The 21968-nt window shown below is 41.8% G+C and overlaps 1 protein-coding gene across 1 annotated transcript in view; it reads right to left on the bottom strand.

Annotated features, from left to right (window-relative positions):
* The window catches only part of igdcc4 (immunoglobulin superfamily, DCC subclass, member 4), a gene marked incomplete at its 5' end in the record, with an annotated part of 31565 nt that extends 11007 nt beyond the window's left edge, over positions 1-20558 (bottom strand). The window contains 13 exons of the mRNA XM_015043678.1: positions 708-835; positions 1361-1544; positions 1678-1779; positions 1919-2131; positions 2739-2921; positions 3788-3925; positions 4380-4544; positions 4642-5052; positions 5385-5537; positions 5878-6012; positions 11284-11423; positions 13932-14073; positions 20241-20558. Coding sequence (XP_014899164.1) covers positions 708-835; positions 1361-1544; positions 1678-1779; positions 1919-2131; positions 2739-2921; positions 3788-3925; positions 4380-4544; positions 4642-5052; positions 5385-5537; positions 5878-6012; positions 11284-11423; positions 13932-14073; positions 20241-20558 — 2412 coding nt within the window. The remainder of the gene's footprint in view (positions 1-707; positions 836-1360; positions 1545-1677; positions 1780-1918; positions 2132-2738; positions 2922-3787; positions 3926-4379; positions 4545-4641; positions 5053-5384; positions 5538-5877; positions 6013-11283; positions 11424-13931; positions 14074-20240) is intronic.
* Positions 20559-21968: the final 1410 nt, after the last annotated feature.

Raw genomic sequence — 21968 nt, 5'->3', positions numbered from 1 at the left:
GTCTTGGTGAGGGATTTGACTCGCCGTGCGACAGCCATATGTGTCCTCATGTCCCTGCCACCTGGGTACAAGAGAGGATATACTGTGAGGGCAATAGGGGGGAGAGGCTTAGGCGATGACGCACGTTGGAGGAGAATGTGAAGAGGTTAGCCGGCGCTATGACGACATAACCCCACCCCTCATTCAAATTCAGCAAACAGGGGCCATTGGCCATTTCCACGCCTGAGCGCTTAATTAGTCAGCCAGTTATTAGCAACCGCTGCCAAACGCAAATCTCCATCTGATCAGTTCATTTATTGGTTTGCTATCTGCACGTAATTACTTCCACATATAACATGATCCATCAAACTGCCAGAGGTACACACAGTGCAGATTATTCAGGCCTCAAAAAAAAAAAAAAAGAGCAAGATGAACTTTTCTTTTACTGGAACAGAAAAAAAGATGAACTTCAAAAAAAAAGAAAAAAAGAAAAAAGAAACACTCACCGACTGTCACTTGCTGCTTCTCAGCAAGAAACATTATCAACTAAATTTCTTTAATCAACTCACTCAAAGGAAGCTGTGGATGAGTGTTGGAGTCAAAGAGAGCCAAAAGAAAAAAAAAATTAAAATAAAGAGCTGAGACTTTTTTTTTTAATTAATTTTTCCACCAAGTGCATGCAAGACAGATCATACTTGTCGTATTTGTTCTGCTCTGAGGATACTCACGGTCAGGCAGGGTGGCCTCCACCACGGTGCTGCTGAAGGGTCCTGCAATGTTCACTCCATTAGACCGCACTGCCAGTTCATAGTGGGTAAAAGGCCTCAGTCCCCTGAGCAGGATCTCCAAAGAAGAACTGCAGAACATCAACCAGTCAGTCAACGACCGTACCATGTGCTTTGCACAGCTTTCATGTTTTCTCTCCTCACACAAAACCTTAAATGAATTCTATTCTATATTTGTTGTTGGGATTCCTATGGAGCATTTTATTTGGCCAAAAATAAGCCTGAACAATGTCTACATGATTTATGGACATCTAGGATAGAGCTGAGTGACATTTGGTGGAAAAGGTTGTTTAGAATGAGTTCAGATGATCCTTAGAACCCAAAGGATGCATTTCTGCCAGCCCGGTGAAGTTTGCTTTAATCAAAACTAATTTATTTGTCTAAAAACTCTGGTTTGTTTGGGGAGGTGTGAATGCACACTCAAAGTCTGATGCAGACTAAAAAAGCAAACTCTGGCCTGACTAAAAACAGAGGTCTCGGTACATGCTGCCCAGTGGAATAACTGCTTTTTCAAACACATTTGGACATATAAAAATTGTAACCTTTATTTTAACAATACTGAAAACTGTTTCAGACACTCATCCTGATCTTCCCACCTGGTGTAATAAGAGACCAGAGAGGCGTTGGTGGTTCCTGCTGGGCTGCAGCGCACTGTGTAGTTGATGATGCGCACGTTGATGAACCGAGGTTTCTCCCATCGGAGCCAGACGGAGGTGGAGCTGTTGGCCGTAGCTTGGACGCTGCTGGGCGGCAGCGGAGGAGACGAGGACGGCCCAGAAGCTGCAACACAAGCATGCGATCAACTCCATGGAACGCCAGAAAGTGCAAATGTTATTCTGGCGCCATCGACATGGAGACGACACGTCGGGTTCTTTTACTGTTTAGAGATGCATGCCTCTAAAGGAAGTCTTACGTCTTCCATGGATCTTATCCGTCCTTCCCTTCCACACTGCAGCTGCTCCATCTTTTTGCTTGTCGAATGCCCAGACCCTCACCTCATACTGCCGGTCAGGAACTAATAAAACGCAGAAGAAACACCCAGAGAGACGTACTTTAAAGTAGTGTTGCATTTTCTCTGACCGATACGAGACGAACGTACAAAGATCTGTCAAAAACGGCGTATTGTTAGATTTTAGAAACGATTAACATCTTACCGAGCCCCGTCAGCAGGTGATGCCTCGCCTTCTTCCGAAGCCTGATGGTGTGTGTGTGCGGCGTTCTGTCTCTGGTGGTGAACCTGTCGGTTTCTGCTTCCCGATAGGAGAGCTTGTAGCCAGAAACCAGCGTGTGATTTGGTGAGGGTTGCCATGTCACATTCAGAGTGGTCACTCTGGTTCTGACCTTCAGCTCAGAAGGAGCAAAAATCACTGGAAAAAGATTTTATTTATAAAAACAAGTGAAGATTAGCCCATTACAACACTTTCCCCCTTCAACTCAGCTTGTTGAAATATGCTAGTACAACTTTTAAAATATATCATTTTGATTTTTACATTATTTGTGTGATCGGTTTGAGCCAAAATCAAGATTAAATTATGAATTTGGTTAACTGCTCAGCCCCGTTATGGTGTTTATCATCTTCTGGTTGACAACAGTTTTTTAACTGAGTTTAGGTCAGGTGAGATTGCTGTCCACTCAAGCTTAGTGATAAAGTACATTATAATTTTCCAGAGGGACCAGGTGCCAAATCTAGTTAGAAAATAAAAATAAAGAGTTTGAAGCATGAAGTGCTCTCAAACCTCCTGGTAGATGGACAAACTAACATTATTCAAACACTGTTTTCATTTATTGCCATAATCCAAACTGTTTCTTTAGTTTTTTTTGAGTATTAACAGGTATGAGCCTCTAAACTGAGGTAATATTTAATATTTAAAAGCCTTCTGTGTGACACGTTGCCTACTTTTTGTTTTCAAAATGACGTACGAAGTAATTATCGTATCGCAAATGGGGACACGAGTGAGCCACGCAGTCTCTTACCTGTGCTGTTGTCACTGGGGCCGCTGCGAACTACTGTCTGCTGCTGGACCCACTCAGACGGAACGCCGAAGCCCACAGCGGTTCCAGCTGCTATCCTCAGTCGGTAAACCTGGTTTGGGCGCAGCTCCCTGAGCGTGAACTGAGTCTCGTTGCCTCTCAGCTCCACTGAGAACACAGTGTCCTCTGTTGAAAACAAAGAGCACAGAGCACAGAGCCACAGGGGCTTTTGAAAGAGAAAGTGGACAGGTAATGTTTTTTTTTTTTTTTTTTTTTTTTCCATTATTGTCTTGCAACAATGGAAAAAATTCTATTTTAGAGAATTTTGCAAATTATTTCTAAAATAGATGTGCTGTTTCTGCTTTATATTATCTACGGAAAATTGTTACGGAAATAAACTCCACAGAGAATTGGGCTGATAAAACTAACCAACCTGTAACAAGCAGACGTTGGTTTAATTGTTATTGTTCTGCATCTCAGAAAAAATAAAAAAATAAAAAATCTTCCACTGGATAGGGCTTGCATTGTTCCAGATATGGACATGGTTGTCTGGAAATATGTTAGGAGATTTATGATGAAGTATGAATTTTTAATGGAAATGTTTATAGTACCATCTATAGGCAGAAGTTATTCTAATGGCAACACTTTTAATGAGTTACTTACGGTGTGGTCGATGTGTGGTGGGACCAAGAGTGATTTTAATTTCATGTCTTATTTCACCGCAATTGTTAAATTATGTTTTTTTCTTTGACACTAACATCATTTGTAATGGAAACACAACAATAAGGCAAATTCATTTTAATTTGATCAATATTAGTTTTAAATAATATTAAGGTGTAAACACTGTTCTGAAAATTCTTAACTCTTGACATGCTAAGAGTTCATGTGAGAGGGCGGGGTCTCAGGGACGGACTCGGTAGGTCGGGCTTTGGACCCGTACATAACTTCCTGCAGTTCTAATTATTATTGCTACGTTCCACAGATTAGTTTTCAGTAATTCTCAGTGGGTCACAAAAAAGTGCCGAGCTCGTCAATCAGTGAAGATTACTCACTCTGATCCAGCGCACTGTAATCGACGCGGTAGCGGGTAACGGCCCCTCGGCTGTGCTGGGAAGTCAGCGGCTGCCACACCAGCCTGATGTCAGTGGGGGACGTGCTGGCGACGGAGAGCTGAGGAGGTGCGCTAGGAACTACAAGCGGAAAGGAGGAGACAAGCCAAGCTAATTGCCGTGCACAGTAAGACAAAAAACGTTGATAGAGTTTGACAACACAGCAGTGTTTAAAAAAAAAAAAAGAAAGAAAAAAAGATCCATTTGTAGAAGCAAAATGAAACTGAAAAACAGAATGTGAACTTGATTTTGCCAGTGAGGTAAAATTGAAAGCATTTTTGCATGGGCAGCACTGATTATTTGCGAAGACCTGCAGCCGAACATGTGTTCCCAAACCCGGTTAAACTGGCTAATCGCTGTCCACCTCTGAGTAGACCTGAATCACTCAGATGCAGCTGAAACACAAACACGCCTTAAAACATGCAGGATGAAACGCAGCTTTTCAGTCCGAGCACAGAATGACCTTACTTTGTAATTCTTTGCTTCATTTATGAGTTTAGTTTAATTTGCCTTTTATGAAGGCTGAAGTACTCACCGTCCTCAAGCATCTCTATGGTTATAGGCAGCGATGGAGGACTGGCTCCCATGGGCGAATACGCCACCACAAAGAAAGTGTAGGCAGTATGGGGGAGGAGCTCTTTGACGAGATACTCTGTGGTGTCGTTGCTAACTGCAAACGAAGAGTCCTGAATATCTGACCCTAAAAAGAATGAAATTCATATCAAATATGTGGATTTTTCTTTATTTTTGATTTTTTTTTTTTAGCTCCTTACCACATCCTCTTAAAAACACCAAACCTGCAGTGAATTGGTAGTGCACGGAGTAGGCAATGATTTGGTCTGTGTTGTATTCGGGTTTCTCCCAGGAGAGCAGGGCTGTTGTGCTGGAGTGCGGCGTAGCAGTCAGGTGGCGAGGGAGGCTGGGGAGACCTTCCTTCACGATGACCGTCAGCCTGGCCGTGGCGCAGGCTGTCCCGAGCCCGTTTTCAGCGATGCACTGATAGTAGCCCGCGTCCTCCAGAGCCAGCTGGTTGATGAGCAGGACCCCAGGGCTTTGCACCTTCATCCGCCTGAAGGACCTAATGGGCTGGCCGTTCTTCAGCCAGTGCAGCACTGGGAATGGCTCCCCAGAACTGTTGCACAGAAACCTGGCGGTGTTCCCCCTGGAGAGGGACACAGACTCCGGGGAGTGCACAATCACCGGAGGGGCTGTTCAAAGAAGAAAGTGGAAAATCCTTCAGAGTTGCAGCTCAAATCCAGACTGCAGTTTTAAAGAAGAGCTTAGAAACCCTTGTTATGCACACACACACATAAAATAATTTATTATTTTGCATTACACTCTTTCAAAATATCATGCTTACTTGTTTGGGACAAAGATGCATTTTTGAAAATTTCCCCATTTAATTCATGTTTTAAATTACATTAGGCCTTTAATACTGTGAAGATGTTGATGGTGACTATCCTCACTCAATCAGCTCTCAGAAATGTCTCAAGGTAAAAGTCAGCATATACAGTAAATGATGGTGTAACATTACTCTTACCAGCAACGTGCAGCTCAGCAGCAGCAAAGACAAACTCTCTAGTTTTGGGCTTGTTGGCTCGGCAGACGTAGACGCCGGCATGGTGACGCCTCGTGTCCCTAATCACCAGGTTTGTTGCCAGGACGATCACGTCTGTGGAAATGGGCTTTCCGTCTGATCAAAAAAAGAGAAAGCGATGTGGAGGGTCAGCACAGAGAAACTGCTGCTGGTAACTGACAGGAGCAGAGGTCTTTATTTCAGTCTTACAAATGCCAGAGAAATGTTACGAAAGGAAATACTTTGAAGAACACAGGACATCGGATCGGATGGGCTAGGGTTAGGTTTGGGTGCTTAAGGTTTAATTTGGTTTTGGCGTTAAGGAAAGGTCTAGCAGGGACTGAAGCCTCGGGGCATTGAATGACACTAAGCGGACTAGACGGGTAGCACCAGAAGCTGTGAATAAAATACATTTCCACTCACTTCCAAAGTGAGTGGAAATCTTTGAAAGTCCTACCTTGTCTGCTCCATGACACCAGTGGTTTTGGCTGGCCTTGTGCCACACACTCCATCACAGCAGGATGGCCGAGCACCACCGTGGCATTCTGGGGTGGCGCAACAATCACAACTGGGCCTGGGCTGTCAATGGAGCCTGTAACAACACAATAGTTTATCTAGTTTATATACTTTGGATGAACATTATTATACCACTTTTTAGACTCCTGTTCTTCCAACCCAGAAATGAAATTAGACCAGAGAATACTTAGCAACCCTGAACAGGAGCCCCTAGTTTAGATCATTAGATTCTTCTGCTCTTTCCTTTGATTTGTTATTTTCATTTGTATTTCCTTTTAATTCCTGCAAAGCACTTTGTATAACCTTGTTGCTGAAAATGTGCTATATAAATAAAATTACCTTTACCTTTAACATCGGAGTACACTTCAATATAAGTATTGCAAAGACAAGATCTTATGCTTTAAATTTGGTGTAAAATGTTTGTAATGTTTCAGTCTAGAACTGCTAACGTAATCTAATTTAATATTTCTTTCCACTGGACATGTGAGTGATAACAAAAGACTTCTTCATTCAAAATTATGTACTTGCAACGTAGCTCAACAGATTCAATGAGCCACTACCCGAAAGGCTGAAACAGGAGGTGGTGTGTTAGTGACGATGACACCTGATAGTGCAGAGTATTTGGCCAGAAGGTCGAGCCGAAGAGAAGATTGAACAGAAGAATAAGGCTTTTCAAGGGCCCCAAAAGGTAAACCATTATATCAGGTCATAGAACAGTTTCAGTTGCCGTTAGCGACAAAGATTGCTATTCAACGAAAAATGTCTTCATGGGTTTAATAAGCGCTCGTTTCTTGATCACAGCAAAGTTGCTGAGGTCCAGCAAGTGTTAATGAAAGGAATAATCTCAGCAAAAACGGTCTCGCATACTGTAAACACATTACGCATTAATCATTAACATTATGTGCAGCAAACCTTGGTGATGCAAAAGGCTTTAAGTGGGTCATGCTGCCTTTGCAACAACTTTCTAGCAGAGGGTGCCTACAAAGTGATGGATCTGATAGGTGTGGGTGTAGTGCACTGCCAAAAATAGAAGCCGTAGCAGAAAACAGACTGGAGAAAAACAATAAAACCTCTGGCAGTGCCTGTTAATGTCTTAGGTTTTCCTCAGCTTCTGAGGTATTTCCGTCTATTACTTCAACACAAAACTGCTGAAGCGTTCCTGTGGGCGTTGAGCTATTCCATTCATGGCGCTGAAACGGAGAGGCGATAGCATTAAATCTGACAGAGGCCTAATGTAAACAGACAGCGTTGCCAAGTGCCTCCATAACGTTTTGAAAGCAGCGAGCCATTTTCCAGGAAAACCTGAAAACATGACCTCTCTGCAGTTGCAGATGAAGAGGTGCATTGATTTATGCAAGTCAAAGCACTAAATGCTGAACAAATCTCTGAAAGGCACAGAGTGTACGAGTGTTTTCAACACTCTATTCCAAATCACGCTATTGATTTTGCCTCAGTTTAAGGCAAAGGAAATCAACACTATTGTCCCTGTGACAGAAAAAGCAACAGAAACATGCCTCTATGTCTACCGGACTGCGGCACTTAATTTAAGGAAGTGTCTTAGTAGCTTTAAAATGTACCTCTCAACATATCTCAAGCATCTGCAGTTTGCATATTTTGTCAGCCTTTGCAAAAATGATGCAGTCAACAACAGCAAGCCGTATTTATGTGCCGCTTTATCCCACCTACAGCAGAACTAACTTGGAGAGCAAAATCAGCTGTGCTGCCATGATTCTGTTTTTGTTTTTTTTGTTTTTTGTCACCTAAGAGTTCAACACATTCTCACTTTGTAACTTGATTTTAGAGTTACACTCAGTCAAGTCAATCAAAAATATCCCTGAGTTCCTCAGGGATGTGTGCTCAGTTCTTTGCTCTTTACTCTGCTGACAAATGACTGAACTCCCCTAATTTGCCACAAATCAACTCTTCAGTAATGGAAAAGATACAACTGTGGTTTGACTCATCAGCAACACTATGTGGACGAGTGACTGGTCTTTACTGGCAAATGTCCTTTTTATGTACTTATATTTTAAAAGCCTTTGCTGGGAGAACAGATGTCAAATTCCTTGTTTTGTGTGCACAACCTTGCAGCTGATTCTGACATATTTGGAGTTATTTTTTTCTGTCTGGAGTGATTTTTCCCCTAGAAATCTCACGGGGAACTCCACCCTTACTGAGGTGAGAAAGGCACGTACTGCTTTAGTTATTGTTCTGGGGTGTTTTCAACCTTGTGGATGCATTATTGTAATATTTCTTTAGGCTGGCCACACCAGGAAGGTTCACTCCGATCTAATGTTTTCTTTATTTGTTGCTGTCACTGTTCTTTGAAGGAATCGCAAAGTTGTAGAAATGTCTTCGCAATCCTTTGTGAACTAATAGATGTGATTTATATTGTTTCTTGACGTCTTTGAGATTTTGACGTCTTCCTCTTTGCCCCTCAGGCTGAATCTATTTAAAGGGAATGGTTGATTGTGTGAGTCAGGCAGTGATCAGGCTTTGGTGTGACTAGTGTAAGTCATTCAATTAATGTTTTTAGTCACGAAGGCAATCACATTTCACTCAGGGCCAGGTTGGCTTGGATAACTTCCTTTCCATTTAATAAATACGATCATCACCCATGGTGTTTTTTGTATGTTTAATATTTACTTTGGTACATTTTGAAACACTTGAGTGAGGCCAAAAAGCAAAAAAAAAAAAAAAAAGTTACAATTTGTTTTAAACATCAACCTTTATTGTGAAAGCCAATAGTTCACTCAATTGAATAACAATAGGAGACTGAGATCTTCAATAAGAAGAAAAAGCCAACAACCTGACAGAAGATGAATGTTGCCAATGAACCCTGGCAGAATAAAGACTTCTGCATATTTCAAGCAAAGTAGTGTTGAAGGACAAGCACTTAAGATGTAAATGACTCCTGTATGTAACAGGATTCATTTACATTGAAGGTAAAGCTTTACAAATGAAATGTTTTTGATAAGAGACCATGCATCAATAAGTCATTTGTCAAATAACTTGATTTTAAACCCCCCAAAATTATATTATATATAAATGTAGCTAATAATCTTCTGCTTAAAATCGAACAGAAGTAGCCACGGCTTCAAATGCAAGGAAGTTGATCAAGTGTAAAAGGAATCAATAGCATTTTAAGTGGAATATGTTAAAACTTTGACAAAGAGCAATCAATGCCCTTTGACTTCTCCGCCTGCTCCAGTTTTGGACATAGCTGAAGAAACCCAGCAAGTAACACTACCCTCAGGAAACTCCTGACGCTCAAGTTCTTGGAATACTTTAGCTGATGGTCAACAACTCTCTATGGTATCGTCTGACCCGCGTAGGTATAGAAATAGATTCTTCCATGTCCAGAGGGTTCGTATTTGAGGCAGCTGAAGCAAGAACAATTTGTTAGACTTTGGATGAGCTAAATTAAGAAGTTCCTCAATCAAAATTGGGTGTCTGTTATTAGCCCTTAAGTTGTCTCAATTAATCATTATTATAGTGACGTGAAATGATACATTTCAGTTTAGTTGGGGTGCGTTCACACTGCAGCCTGAAGTGACCCTATTCCGATTTTTTTGCCAGGGCCGTTCACACTGCCAGTAAATGCGACCTGTATGCGTTCTGTACGGGCAAACGACCTGAAAGTGTCCCGCATGCACACTAGAGGGCGCAATAGCATCAGCGTTCTCAGTGTTCTGCCAACCGCCATAAAAAGAAGAAGTGCTCAGTGTTTGAGGAAGTAAACATGGAGGCTAACAGTGGAGCATAGCTTACATATTTGAAGTTGTTGTCCAACCGGAGCAACATATTAACAACATAATCCTCATATAGTCTGTTGTGTTTGCTGTTTTTCTTCCCGCTTGCGTGTATCAGGACGCAAAATAGTGAGATTTGTTGAGAATCAGTGACATTCAGTTCGGATGAAGGCTACCTGGACGTTAGGTCGCATTTGAATTGGATACGTATCGGATATGGGTCACATTCGAAAAAGAATCCGACCTGTGCTGTTCACACTGCCATGAAAAGATCGGATACAGGTTGCATTACTTCAAAAAAATCGGAATTGGGTCACTTCAGGGTGCAGTGTGAATGCACCCTTAGACTCACCAAATGTAGTCGTATGCAAGGTTTTTAAAACACATTCTTCAACAGGAGACATTTGCACACATTTCCTTGTTATTTGATAGTGTCGTCATTAAGCGACTTTACAACTAAATTGCAAATATAATTAGGGTCACTTTCAATTGGAAGGTCCCTGCCCAAGTTTAAAATTTCTGAATGATGTTTTTAGATATCATTTCAATATTTCTACATTATGATCGGTGAAACAACTTTGGTAATTGTCACCAGCTGAAAACAGGACATGCTTAGTCTGAATTCATGTAAAATTGTGTGTGCCTATTTTGATCAAACATATGCAAATACATCCGGTTTGACCTGCATGAGGTATCAAATTACATCAAACTGATTTACTTGAACTAATCTTTTTTAAACGCTCAGGTATTTCAAAAATCATATCCCCTGGTAACAGATACTACAACACACAGCTACCCTATTGGATAAGGATATCACGCTCCCTGAATAATAAAGCCAATACGTAGTTAATAATTGTATTGTCAGCATGCAACCTTTCGTGTAGTGCCACATTAATGTGATTTGCTTAGATGGATGACCTCCCTGTTGCCACAGTGTGAAACCAGAGGGCAGCTCTCTGAGGATCCGCTGAAGGTGAACAACAATCCTGAGTCACCTTGAGACGCAGAGCGCCGAGGATATGAAATGTCACTGAAACCGACACAGAGTTGATGTTCAGCCTGTTCAAGGAATAATATGGAGACTCAAACATTGCATTTTTAGTAGCTCAGCAGTTTTATTGATCAGTTATATTGACAATAATTGATATATCTGTCAGAAGTAACTCTCACATGAGGTTAGACATGATATCCAATAGGCAGATAGTTTCCAGCAAGTGCTGACTGATAATTTTGTATTCTTAGTATGGTTTTCTCCCCCTTCTTTCCTTGATTCTGTCGCCTCCCTTGCTGTGCTTTTGATTGTGTCTGAGACTTACTTGATTCTGGTCATCTTATTTAGCTGCAGCCTAAAATGAGCAGCATGACTCTCCAGCGGTGCCTGATTGTCCCACTTGGTCAAGCTGCCCTAGCTCTCATGAATGCAATATTTCAACAGGGCATATTTTTTACAAGCTACGTTTCTTACAGTAGCTTGTAACTCCTTTCGCTCTATTCACCTTCCTGGATTTTACCCAAGGACACTTAAAAGGAAAAAAATAAAGCTCCACTTGAACCAGGTTTCCTATGGAAACACGACAAAGCAGAGCAGCAGACCTCACCTGTCGTGACAATGAGTCTAGCTTCGCTGCTGACGTTCTTCCTGGCAGAATTGGATGCAACACAACGGTAGAGGCCCTCATCCTCTTTAGTCACCTTCAGAATCTGCAGCACCCCATTAGGAAGAGAAATGAACCTGTTGCTCCAAAGGGAAAGCAAACAAAGAAAAAAAAAGAGAGAGAATACAATAAATGACTTAGTACAGTGATCCATGAAGCAGCAGGCTGATGAACTCTACTGTTTTGTAGTCTTCCAAATTGGTTTTTCATGTAATAGAGATTTGACCTGACAGGACTTCAGTTACTAGCTGTACACTAAAACAGACCTAACTGTGTGTGCTGGTCTCTCTTTTCTGGTGAAACAACCCTAACACACTGACACATGGACATGAAGCTGTACTGTGATATTAGGCAACAAGATGTTAGCACGTTTCTCCAATGAGTCCCATTGGATTGATACCAGGGGGAAAACAAAGGATGATTGAAGACCTCCAACAAGTTGTGCTTCTAATTAAACCATTTTTCCCCCTTTTTGCCAGGGTACCTTATCTTGTTGAACAAGGCTGTCTGTGAATGTCGTTTGAATGATAGGATGCGCATGATGTGCAATGCAATGGATTGAAACAGTCATGGAGTCCCAGCGTCACTCTACCTCTGCGGGCTTAACCTTCCTCCCATACAGCATTCAGGCGCCACATGGTTCCCAAGTTAAGCAATGCACATGCGCCTGGGTTATATAAAAGCAAAGCAATTTGAGCTACAGTTGGCTGTTGGATCAGACCACACGAGCCAACCTAGCTGCTTGGATGCAACATTGAGCCTTGGCCCGCCATGAACCACTGTTCCTTCCTTGAACCAGTTCTGGTTTGGATTCTGCCCAAAGCAGAACAGGAAAAAGTCCACAAGAGCTGCAGTTTAAGAGATGATCTGACCAAGTCAAAGCCTTACGCTCGCCCATTTCTTCTGCTTCTACATCATCAGGTTCCTGGGGAAAACTTTCACTTAAATAAATCCCACCCGCTGGCAGGCGACAGCGAACATAACCAAACCACGGCTACCTTAGCGGATGCAAAGAGGACATGAGAAAAGTTTAAAACGGAGGCTGATTAAGGAGAGGCCGTGAATAGGACAAGCAAATAACAAGAAAAGATGAACATGATGAGCAAAGGAGAGGGTGAAGGTTAACAGCAATTGAGGACAAGGAGATAATACCTAAGAGATGGCAGAGGGTCTGAGTAAGAAAAAAAAAATCACCTAAAAGCAAGAGGTAACAAAAGGAAGGGAAAAAAAGCCTCTGTTTCATCAGCTATCCTTTGACTGATTTTTGTGAGAGGCCCATTAGTACGGCCTGGGGAGGGAGAACCACATGGCACCAATAAGACCTCTTAAGCAGCAAGCTGTCTGGAGGTCATGCTGCAATATAGCCGACATTAACAGTTCGATCTGCGTAATAAGACCGAAAAGAAATTCACTGACCCTATGGCCACAGCAAAATGTCTATTTCGCTAAGCCATAAAGGAGAATATTTTTGAGAGCACTGGCAAGGGAGATCTTTTGAGGAGTCGCATATTTGAATATTTTTATGTATCTTTTTTTTGTTTTCCTTTGAGCACACAGAAGACTATTACGGACATGTTATGTTTCCACAAACATAAGTCCCTCTTAAACATGTCGCTTTTAAAACAAGCCCTGCTCTCAGATGTCCCCATTTATGCCGGTCAGGTTTTTGACCAAGAGAAAGAAAATAAATCCTCGACTCAGCTTTTAAAGGGTTGTATTCAACGTCCCGGCTACATCACCCTAACACTGAGCTGTAGTGATGGAAAGAAACATGACCGTTCAGTAGGAGCAGACAGTTACCAAGCATCAAAGATGAGTGTTTTTCTCACTGCCAGCAAAGACATGCACAAACATATAAATGTTACATTGTCTTGTTTTCACTGAGGTCGACCCCTCAGCAAATGTAGATTCACATTAGTTGCAGCAAACATTATCATACTCTTTAAATATGCTTGCTGATATTGGTCATGAGCATAAGGAAACATATAAAACACATATTTTACTATGTTTCATTTTAGTAAAATAAAATATCTGAATCTAAAAAAAAGAGAGTGTACTCTGCATTTCAGTCAATTTCATGGAACCTTTAGTTGCAAGTCGTTTGTGGTTCGTTTCTTGTAGTTTTGCACATCCAACAAAAATGTCAATTCTTCTTTGCAGAAAAGCTCTGCCTCTGTCCTGAGCGCAGTTCTAATGTTTTGCAATGAATTCTCAAGTGGATCCAGGTCTGGACTTTGACTGGGCCAGAAAATGATAAGAAGCTAAACAATTTTGTTGCATCTCTGGCGGTATATTTACTGACACTCAGCTAGATGGTGGATCTCTACTCCTGTCTTCGGCCTACCTGAGTAAAATGGTCCACCATAATTTTTCAGATATTTTTCCCCTAACAATTTATAAAAACCTGGACTCTCGTCCTTCGTACTCCAAAATTATGTGGTACTCTGTGCTGGTCTATCGTGTAAAATCCAAATAAGATGTGTGACTGCAATGACACAAAATATTTTTTGCAAGGCACTGTGCAGATCTCCTTTTACCAACAGCATCTGCATGAGAATATGAAATGCACTTCGGTCTAACACACAGCTTACCTCGTATCGTCGGTGATAGTCACTTGGTCTTTTTGCCATGTTATGACAGGTGTGGGTACTCCCTCAATCTGGCACTCAAACCGAGCAGAACCCCCGGTGGTCACTGTTTGTGGTGACGGCTCCTCAGAGAAGCTGGACAGACCTATGGAGGGAAAAGCACCAATAATGTAGAACCCGTTGAATGAGGTTAAAACACCAATATAGGATCGATAATTGGTCGATTCATTGCCGTGTCATTAGTTGGTTTAAAACGGCAACATGGTTTCAAAACATTTGGTGTCTCTTCAAACCAGTTTGCAATTTCTATGACATAAGTTATAACATACTTGTCTTTGCAGAGACCTTTAAAGGTACAGTTTTAATTTAAACTAAAAGAATATGTGTGCCTGAGGAGTGATGTGAAGCACCAGATGGCAGCAGTGAGTAAAGTCAGTGAACCTTTGACCTCTTCCAATCCCACATGCTGGTGGGGGTGAGAAGAATGAACAAAACAGCTCCAAGTGTCCCCCACCACTTCAGCTTTAGTCCTGACTGCGATGAAAAGTACGGGGGTGGATCAAAAGAGAGAAAACACATAAAGAAGACCGAGGTGGGAGACCAAAGGAGTTTGAAAAAAAAATTAGTACAAGCCAGCAGAAAACTGAAAACCCTAAACAAGACTGGTGCAGATAATGAAGCTTCTAGTTAAACTCACCCTACAAGGGACTGTGAGAACAAACAGGGAGGCGTCCGGATGAGATTCTCAAACATTCTGCCAATTTCGGTGACAGATTCTCTGTGTGAACAGATCTGCATAACTAATTCAGAATACAATTGTCCGACTTGGTGTCAAAAGTGTTCAGCGAAACCACGCATGCAGTTTTTTGAGAAAACTTTCAAGCTAATCGCCTGCTGGCAGATGTTTTACTGTTTCACAGAGGACATCTTTCAAACACTTAGGACAATACTCAGATGTAGCTATTTAGTATTGTATTGACCTCTAACATTGATTTAGTGACCTCTAATATTTTACACTGTACTTTAAACATTGCAGATATAAATTGTAGACATACAATACATTACAGGCGCTGCTGTTATGGTAACAACTTGTGAAGAGGACAGTGATATTCCTGATAAGTGTTGCTATAACAATCAGTTGGGAAAATAAAAAAAAATAAAAAATGCACATCAATGTGTTTTCTTTGCTTCAATTTTTTATATTATTTATCAGGTAACTTTCCCAGGATGGGCCGACTGAGTAAAATTACACCAACAGCACAGCAAGGACTCATCCAACAGGTCACAAACAGACCCCACAACAGCATCCAAAGAACGGCAGGCCTCATTTGCCTCAGTTAGGGTCAGAGGTCACGCCTCCACCATAAGGAAATGACCTGCATGGCAGGGTTCCAAGGCATAAATCACTGCTGAGCAAAAACAACATAAAGGCTTGTCTGAGTTTTTCCAGAGCACGTTTTGAAGATCCCCGAGACTTTGGAGGAAACAATCTGTGGGACAAAAGCTGAACTGTTTGGAAGGTGTGTGTCCCAATGCATCTGGCGTAAACGTAGCGCCCCATTTCACACAGGGAACATCATACCAACAGTAAAACATGGTGGTGGCACTGTGATGGTCTGGGACTGTTTTGCTGCTGCAGGACCTGAACGCCCAGCCAAAACACACCAGCTGGATGGCTGAGGCAAAACAAGATGAAGACTTTGGAGTGGCTTGGTCAAAGTCCTGACCTGAATCCTGTTGAGATGCTGTGGCATGACCTTAAAAAGTCCAACACTCCTCTACAGCTGGAAACGACCCACTGCAAGTCATCACCAATGCTTGATTGTTATTATAAAAACTGCATTTTGTGTTGACTTGTGTTGTATTTGACCAATAAGTAAATAGTTTTTAAGGTCAGAAACAATGACGTGTGGCAAAATATGCAAAAAAAATAAAATTAAATAAATCCCTGAAAATTGTGAAAGTGGGAAACATTTCATTGATGATTAACCCCTGGCACTTCCTGACACATTGCTCTGCACCGTAGCCTAAAATCCCAGAGTTCCGCACCACATGCGGAACCGGCGCCTGACGCGATGCCAGACTGTCCGAGCGTGGGCGAGCTCGTGAGTCGCGGGGGTTTTGGGCAAAGCTGCTCTTTACCTCACAGTGTTCGGTCCGCGTCGGTGCCTGCAGACACACTCCTTGTGTTTGCATTGGTGGATTAACTTTGTGTATCTCCTCTCTAACGGTGTGTGCACACGAGGGTGAATGACAGCAGATAAGCAAGGGTGCACAGCAGCAAATGTCAATGAAAAGAGAGAGAGAGGAGAGGGGGTTGTTCAAAGAGGGCCCTTTGCCCGTATCACGATGGGACAATGGTGACTGGCTGGCCTTCCACCTCTGATTCTTTCAAAGTAGAACTGTGTACATCTTTTTTTGTTTGTTTTTTTTAGGCTCTCAGAATTCAAGATGAAATTCCACAGCAGATCCATCCGACACCCCAGTGATCACCCAACGTGGTTAAAATCTGACAGTGGTGACAGCAGAGGTAAGTTTTCATTGACGTTCTCACAACAAAGGCGAGATTCCAAAACACAGCTATAAATTAGGATGGATTTTCAGGTGTACTGTAGTTGCAAAGCTCATAAAAATAAAAACGCGACCAAATTGAGTTTATCCCCTTTTCTTTTTCTTGTCTCTCTTGACTTTCCCCCCCCCTGCTCTCTCCCTCTCTCTTTGTCTGTCCCCCTCTCTGTGCCCCACTCTTCGGCCCCTCGGCTATCAGATTGCAGCGTTTTTCCCCTCCCCTTGTGCAAGCAGATAATTCCACCCGTGACCTCTTTGCTACCCGGCTCTAGGGCTGAGATTGTGAAAGCTCATCAAGCATACCTCCAGCCTGGATGGGCTATTTGTAAAAGCTACCATGGAGCATGTGCAGCTCGGTCAGTTCGGACACGCGAGAAGGAAAGCCCTACAGCGCTGCCAAAAGGAAGATTTTTTAAAAATGTCTCCTTTATGGTACCACGCAGGTGTAAGTTTTGGGAAAAAGATTTTAAAAAATTTTAAAAAGCCATCTTGGTTTGTAGAAGGACATCATTAAATCCACTGGGATTTTACAAAACTGTCTCATAATTACTGTAGGAAACTTAATTACTTCATGTTTAACAAACACACTGTACCTGGCCTCGTTTGTGTTTATTTCCCTTCTGCAAATCGGCTGTCTGCTGTCTTTGTCTACACACTGAAGGAGAAAAGAAAAAATCCATTGCTTTCAGAAACTGTATTTAAAAAAATAATAAATAAATTAAAAAAAAAAAAAGGAGCGAAAGTCCTTGTCCGTCTCTATGCTTTTCAGGGACAAGCACATGATTCATACTTACACGGTGACTGTGAAACCAGAGCAGGTGGCTCTCCTAATGTGTTTTCACAGATGTGATCTCTGCTACATTCTCTCATCACTCTGATTCCTGCGAAGACACCGGGGGGGAGGAGGACGAGGAGGTCTGCTCGAGATCCGACCACCAGGCAGACCGGCTTCGGCCTGCCTCACATCCAACGCCTTGTTTCGCACTTCTGGTTCGATTCAAAAACCCTTCACACACAGACTGAAAGATGCACCGACGCTGTGCTCACACTCCTGAAATTACGCGTGTTGTCACAGTAACATGCGTAATGTATTGTACTGTGGTTTTATACGATATTCGCTACCAGACATTTTGCGTGTATTTGCGAAGTGAAAGTAAAATGTGACGCTTTTATTTATTTAGAGGAAAATGTGATATTATTTGTATGGATTTGTATTTTGTCCCTTTAAACCTGATTCCCCTACAAACACATCCACTTGAACTAGTCGCCTCATGTCATTGGTAAATAGTGTTGGAGTGTAAAAAACTTGAGATTTGGGTGGAAATTCATCTTCCAGTAGGATTATCCTGAACGTACAGTCAGGAAGTTACAATGGACTATTTCAGATCTGAGCAATTTCACAAGTTACACTGGACCAGTCAAAGTCTACACCTAAATCCAATTGAGAATCTTTGGCAAAACTTGAATATTACTCTTTACACACACTCTTCATCCTTCCCCCTCTCTCCCCCCCAACTGAGCAGAAGCTGTATTTGCTGTGAAAGAAGATTCTACAAAAATGTTACCTCAAACAGGATGAGTACATGTGAATGCCCACACTATTCAGTTTTTTTTTTGTTGTTGTTTTTTTTTGCAGTAATATTTCTTTAACATATAAATCTCTGCTGCCTTTTTTGGGGGTAGAGGGGTTTTAAGCATAAATAATTGCAATAAAATACATTGAAGATTGAAACTGTAGTGTAACTACAAGGGGTGTGGATCCTTTTGCAAAGCCCTTTCATTATGTTAGAGGCTGTAACTCTCCAAATTCTCCTTTGCTTTTTTTCCACCCTCTGTAGCATTTAATCTAACATCTCCCCCGCCCCCTCCCTGTTAGTACTTTAGTCCTTATTGTTCCCCAAAGAAAAGAGCTTCATAAATAAGCATGCAGCAGCTGACAAAAAACAGCAGATCCACATTGGATGGTGTCTCGTCTTACACAAAGCTAATGACTGAATAAAGAGCAGAACTCGGGAGTTTGAGGGAAAGTCAGTCCTTCGGTCAGACAAAAACTCCTATCTATCCCCTGCTGCTTCATATCACGATCTTCCAGCTAATTGAAAAATGGTACGGCTTTGTGCGAACCTGTGGGGTCAAGAAACACGGTCGTCCTTCAAAGAGCAGAAGAAGAAAGCACAAAGAAAACAACTTTTTCTCCACACGCTAAGGGAGAACAAGTGTCCGGCTGCAGAGGATAAGTTATTATTGATGCACAGATAAAAAGGCCGGTCATCAAGAAGCCAGAATGCTTTCATGCCAGGCGATAAGCAGATCAAATACATAAATGTCAGATTTTTTTTTTTTTTTAAACTGAAACACTGGATCAAAATCTTTACCACTGAGCAAGACTGACATAAACTAAGTTGCGTAAAGGAGGCGCACCATGTCTAGCTGCTAATGAATATGTGCTACTTACGCCACATAAACCTTTACAAAACGACTGGTAAAGCTGGAACCAAAGGTTGTGTGAATTTTCCACTTAAACGTACGGGATTCTCCCACTTTGACTGTTTCCTACAAGTTGACAGCAACAAAATTGTTTCCAATCTGACTCATTGTGGGCAAGAACTTCCATAATGCCCTCCTCTAAACAGCTGCAATGCAACTGTTAATCATACCAAAATGCCAGATGCTTGTACTTCTAACTTACAGCCTAAGATCACAATTAGAGCTGCCTAATGACGTACTATATGTAATGTGCCAGATCTGAGGCTCACATAACACTAAAAGTCCTCGTTTAGTCACCGCTGCAAACAAACACGATGAACCAGTTGTCAAAATCTGTCAAGCAAGTTTTGTTGTATTTAGTTTCTTTATCATTCTTTCCTGAAAATGACTCTCAAATTGAAGAGCCTCTCTCAACCTCAGCTTTTACTGATGAGGAGCATGTGAAGAATTAATTACAACCAACATGTGACAGGAAGAGTCGAACCTACAACCTTCCGATCACAAGACAACTGCTCTGCCCACAGAGCCACATTCGCCCCCATGCTGGGATTTATTGGATTTAGAAGTTAGAAGCCAAAATGGATAAACATGAATTTTGGTGTATTGTTGGCATCCTTTGACTCCTAATAAGGCTCTGGTTTCGAAATAAAAGAATAAAAAAAAGCCATTCATATAAAGTTTGGGTTAAGATTTTGTAGAATAATTATCAGCATGAAAGTCACTGTAAGTTGGGACTTTCAATGTTTTGTGCCACTTTTAATTTTTCTTAGTGAAATGATGCATAGTAGTTTGGTGTTCAAAAGGGACAAACCCACATTGAAACTGTTTACGAATGGATAAAGTGGCCTAAAAATCAACCAAACACAACTCTGAATTTCTTGCACTACGTTTTAAGATAGAGTCCATTTCAGAAAACCGGTCAATTTGAATGATCTCTGCTACCTATGAGAAAAGGAGTCAAATATCCAGCTAGAAATCAATCAGAAGCTTGTTGATAGCTGGCTTCATCAAGGAAAACTTGCATAAGAGAAAATCTACAATGAATTCAAATGTGTGCATCCTGTTCCACCCAAAAAAAAAAAAAAAAAAAATACACAGCTGAAAAGGATCACTGGAGTCTGAATAGAGCCAACAAACACATGCAGACAGACATCATGTAAGGCTCATCTGCAGACAGGACTGAGCCTCAGCCTTACATGAGCTCAATTACAATCTTCAAACGACAGCAGAGTGTTCTGTGAATTGCGCGACACCCACTTGCAAGCAGCACGTTGACAGTCCGGCTGGTCAGGGCTCCGATGGCGCTGGCACTCACGCAGCTGTAACTGCCCTCTACGTTCTGGGGAGGCTGGCTGTCTGCAGAAGTGGGCGACAACAGGAGGGATCCGTTGGTCAAATACCGCAGGCGATCTCCCGGCGCCTGCGGCAGGAGCTGGCCATCCTTGAACCAGGTGACATTGAAAGGAGTGTCGCTGGACCCCAGGTTGCAGTCCAGCAAAAGTGGCAAACCTAGCTCCAGAATCACATGGCTGGGCCCAGCACCACAGCTCAGTTCCACCGCCGAAACAGGCTTTTCTGTGTAGGAAGAGAGGAAAAAACAGATCAGTTCACTAGGATGTACCATGACGGGTCTGGGACAGTTTATCTTTACTCCATACAACAGTTTTACGACTTTCTACAAGGAACTCTCAGAATATATGAAAAACAAAGCATTTTTCCTCACTTGTCTAACTTCTTTTACTATGTGATAAATTTGGGAAAAACATCATACTCGCTACTTTGAAACATTTTACTCGTCTCTGCAAAGTTGGGAGCACAGATGGATTTAACAGAACATTTATAAAACGGGCCGTTCTGAAATAGAGCGGAGACCGTTTCTTGGAGGAGGATCTTTAAAAATGAGATTGGCACAGTAAGAGTTTATTGGCACCGCTGGTAAAGATCTGTAAAAAAAAAAAAGTGTATAAATCAGTCTTTCACTGCAGTGGGATAAAATGAAAGACCAATTTTTAAAATGGGTATATTACTGAGAAGGGTGGGGGGAAAAAAATCACATATTAAGAAATAATTATTTCTGACAAAATCACAGCTTCCACAATAACAGACTTTTTCTACAACAATCCTTTTTCCAATATGACGATAGTTTGTCACGATTGAGCAAATATAGAACAGGGATTTATGAACCTGTTCTATGACTCTCTCTATTTGGTTTTTTCTCCATTTCATCATACAGATTTCCTGTTTTTAGTCCTGGATACATGATAGAAGGCTTTTGATTTGGCCATATGTGTAGAATCATAAAAGATCCACTTACATAATGCTACACTCTCCTATAAGGTTCTCGCGGTCTTTTGAAGAGGAATGGGTTCACTGCATCAGCATCACAAACCCTCACGCACACCTAACCCTGCTTTTCTACATATTTGTTCTCCGTTTCCTGTAAACCCAGCCTGAAAACTTCAATGTGTTCCGTCTGACCAAAGTTTAAAGCTCCGGTGGAGTTAGGCAAACTCCAAATGTTTACGGTTCAGATGGGGAGACAGAAACGACTTCTTTTTGGCATGCTTCTTAGGCAGCTGGCTGGCATGTAAACAGTGGCTAATGGTTGTTATGGAGACTTGGTGACCTCAAGACACCTCTCGCTTTGCAGCGGTTCCCATACAGAACGCTTTGGAAATGGATTTCAACTCCCGTATCGTCCCAATCAGCAGCAAGCGTGTGCTACAAATGATGTGACTGGGTCTCCTTCCAAATATCCTCAATTTAAATGTTGCTTTTTGATTATTTAAAGAATAATTAAATTAAAAACACATTCATCTTCCCATCAGTTTTGACCAAGTTAAAACAAAACACTGATGTAGAAACATTGGTGTTTTACAGATTTGTACATTTTAATCCCCAGTGACTCCTCCACAAAAGCATCAGTGGTTGTGGCCATCAAGTTACATTTTGGTCACTTCCTGTTTTGAGGCAGGCTATACTCTA

The sequence above is a fragment of the Poecilia latipinna genome, unplaced genomic scaffold, assembly GCF_001443285.1.
Source record: "Poecilia latipinna isolate Pla-1442-1.1 unplaced genomic scaffold, P_latipinna-1.0 Scaffold644, whole genome shotgun sequence".
Classification (NCBI taxonomy): domain Eukaryota; kingdom Metazoa; phylum Chordata; class Actinopteri; order Cyprinodontiformes; family Poeciliidae; genus Poecilia; species Poecilia latipinna.
This window is presented reverse-complemented; position numbering and strand designations above follow the sequence as displayed.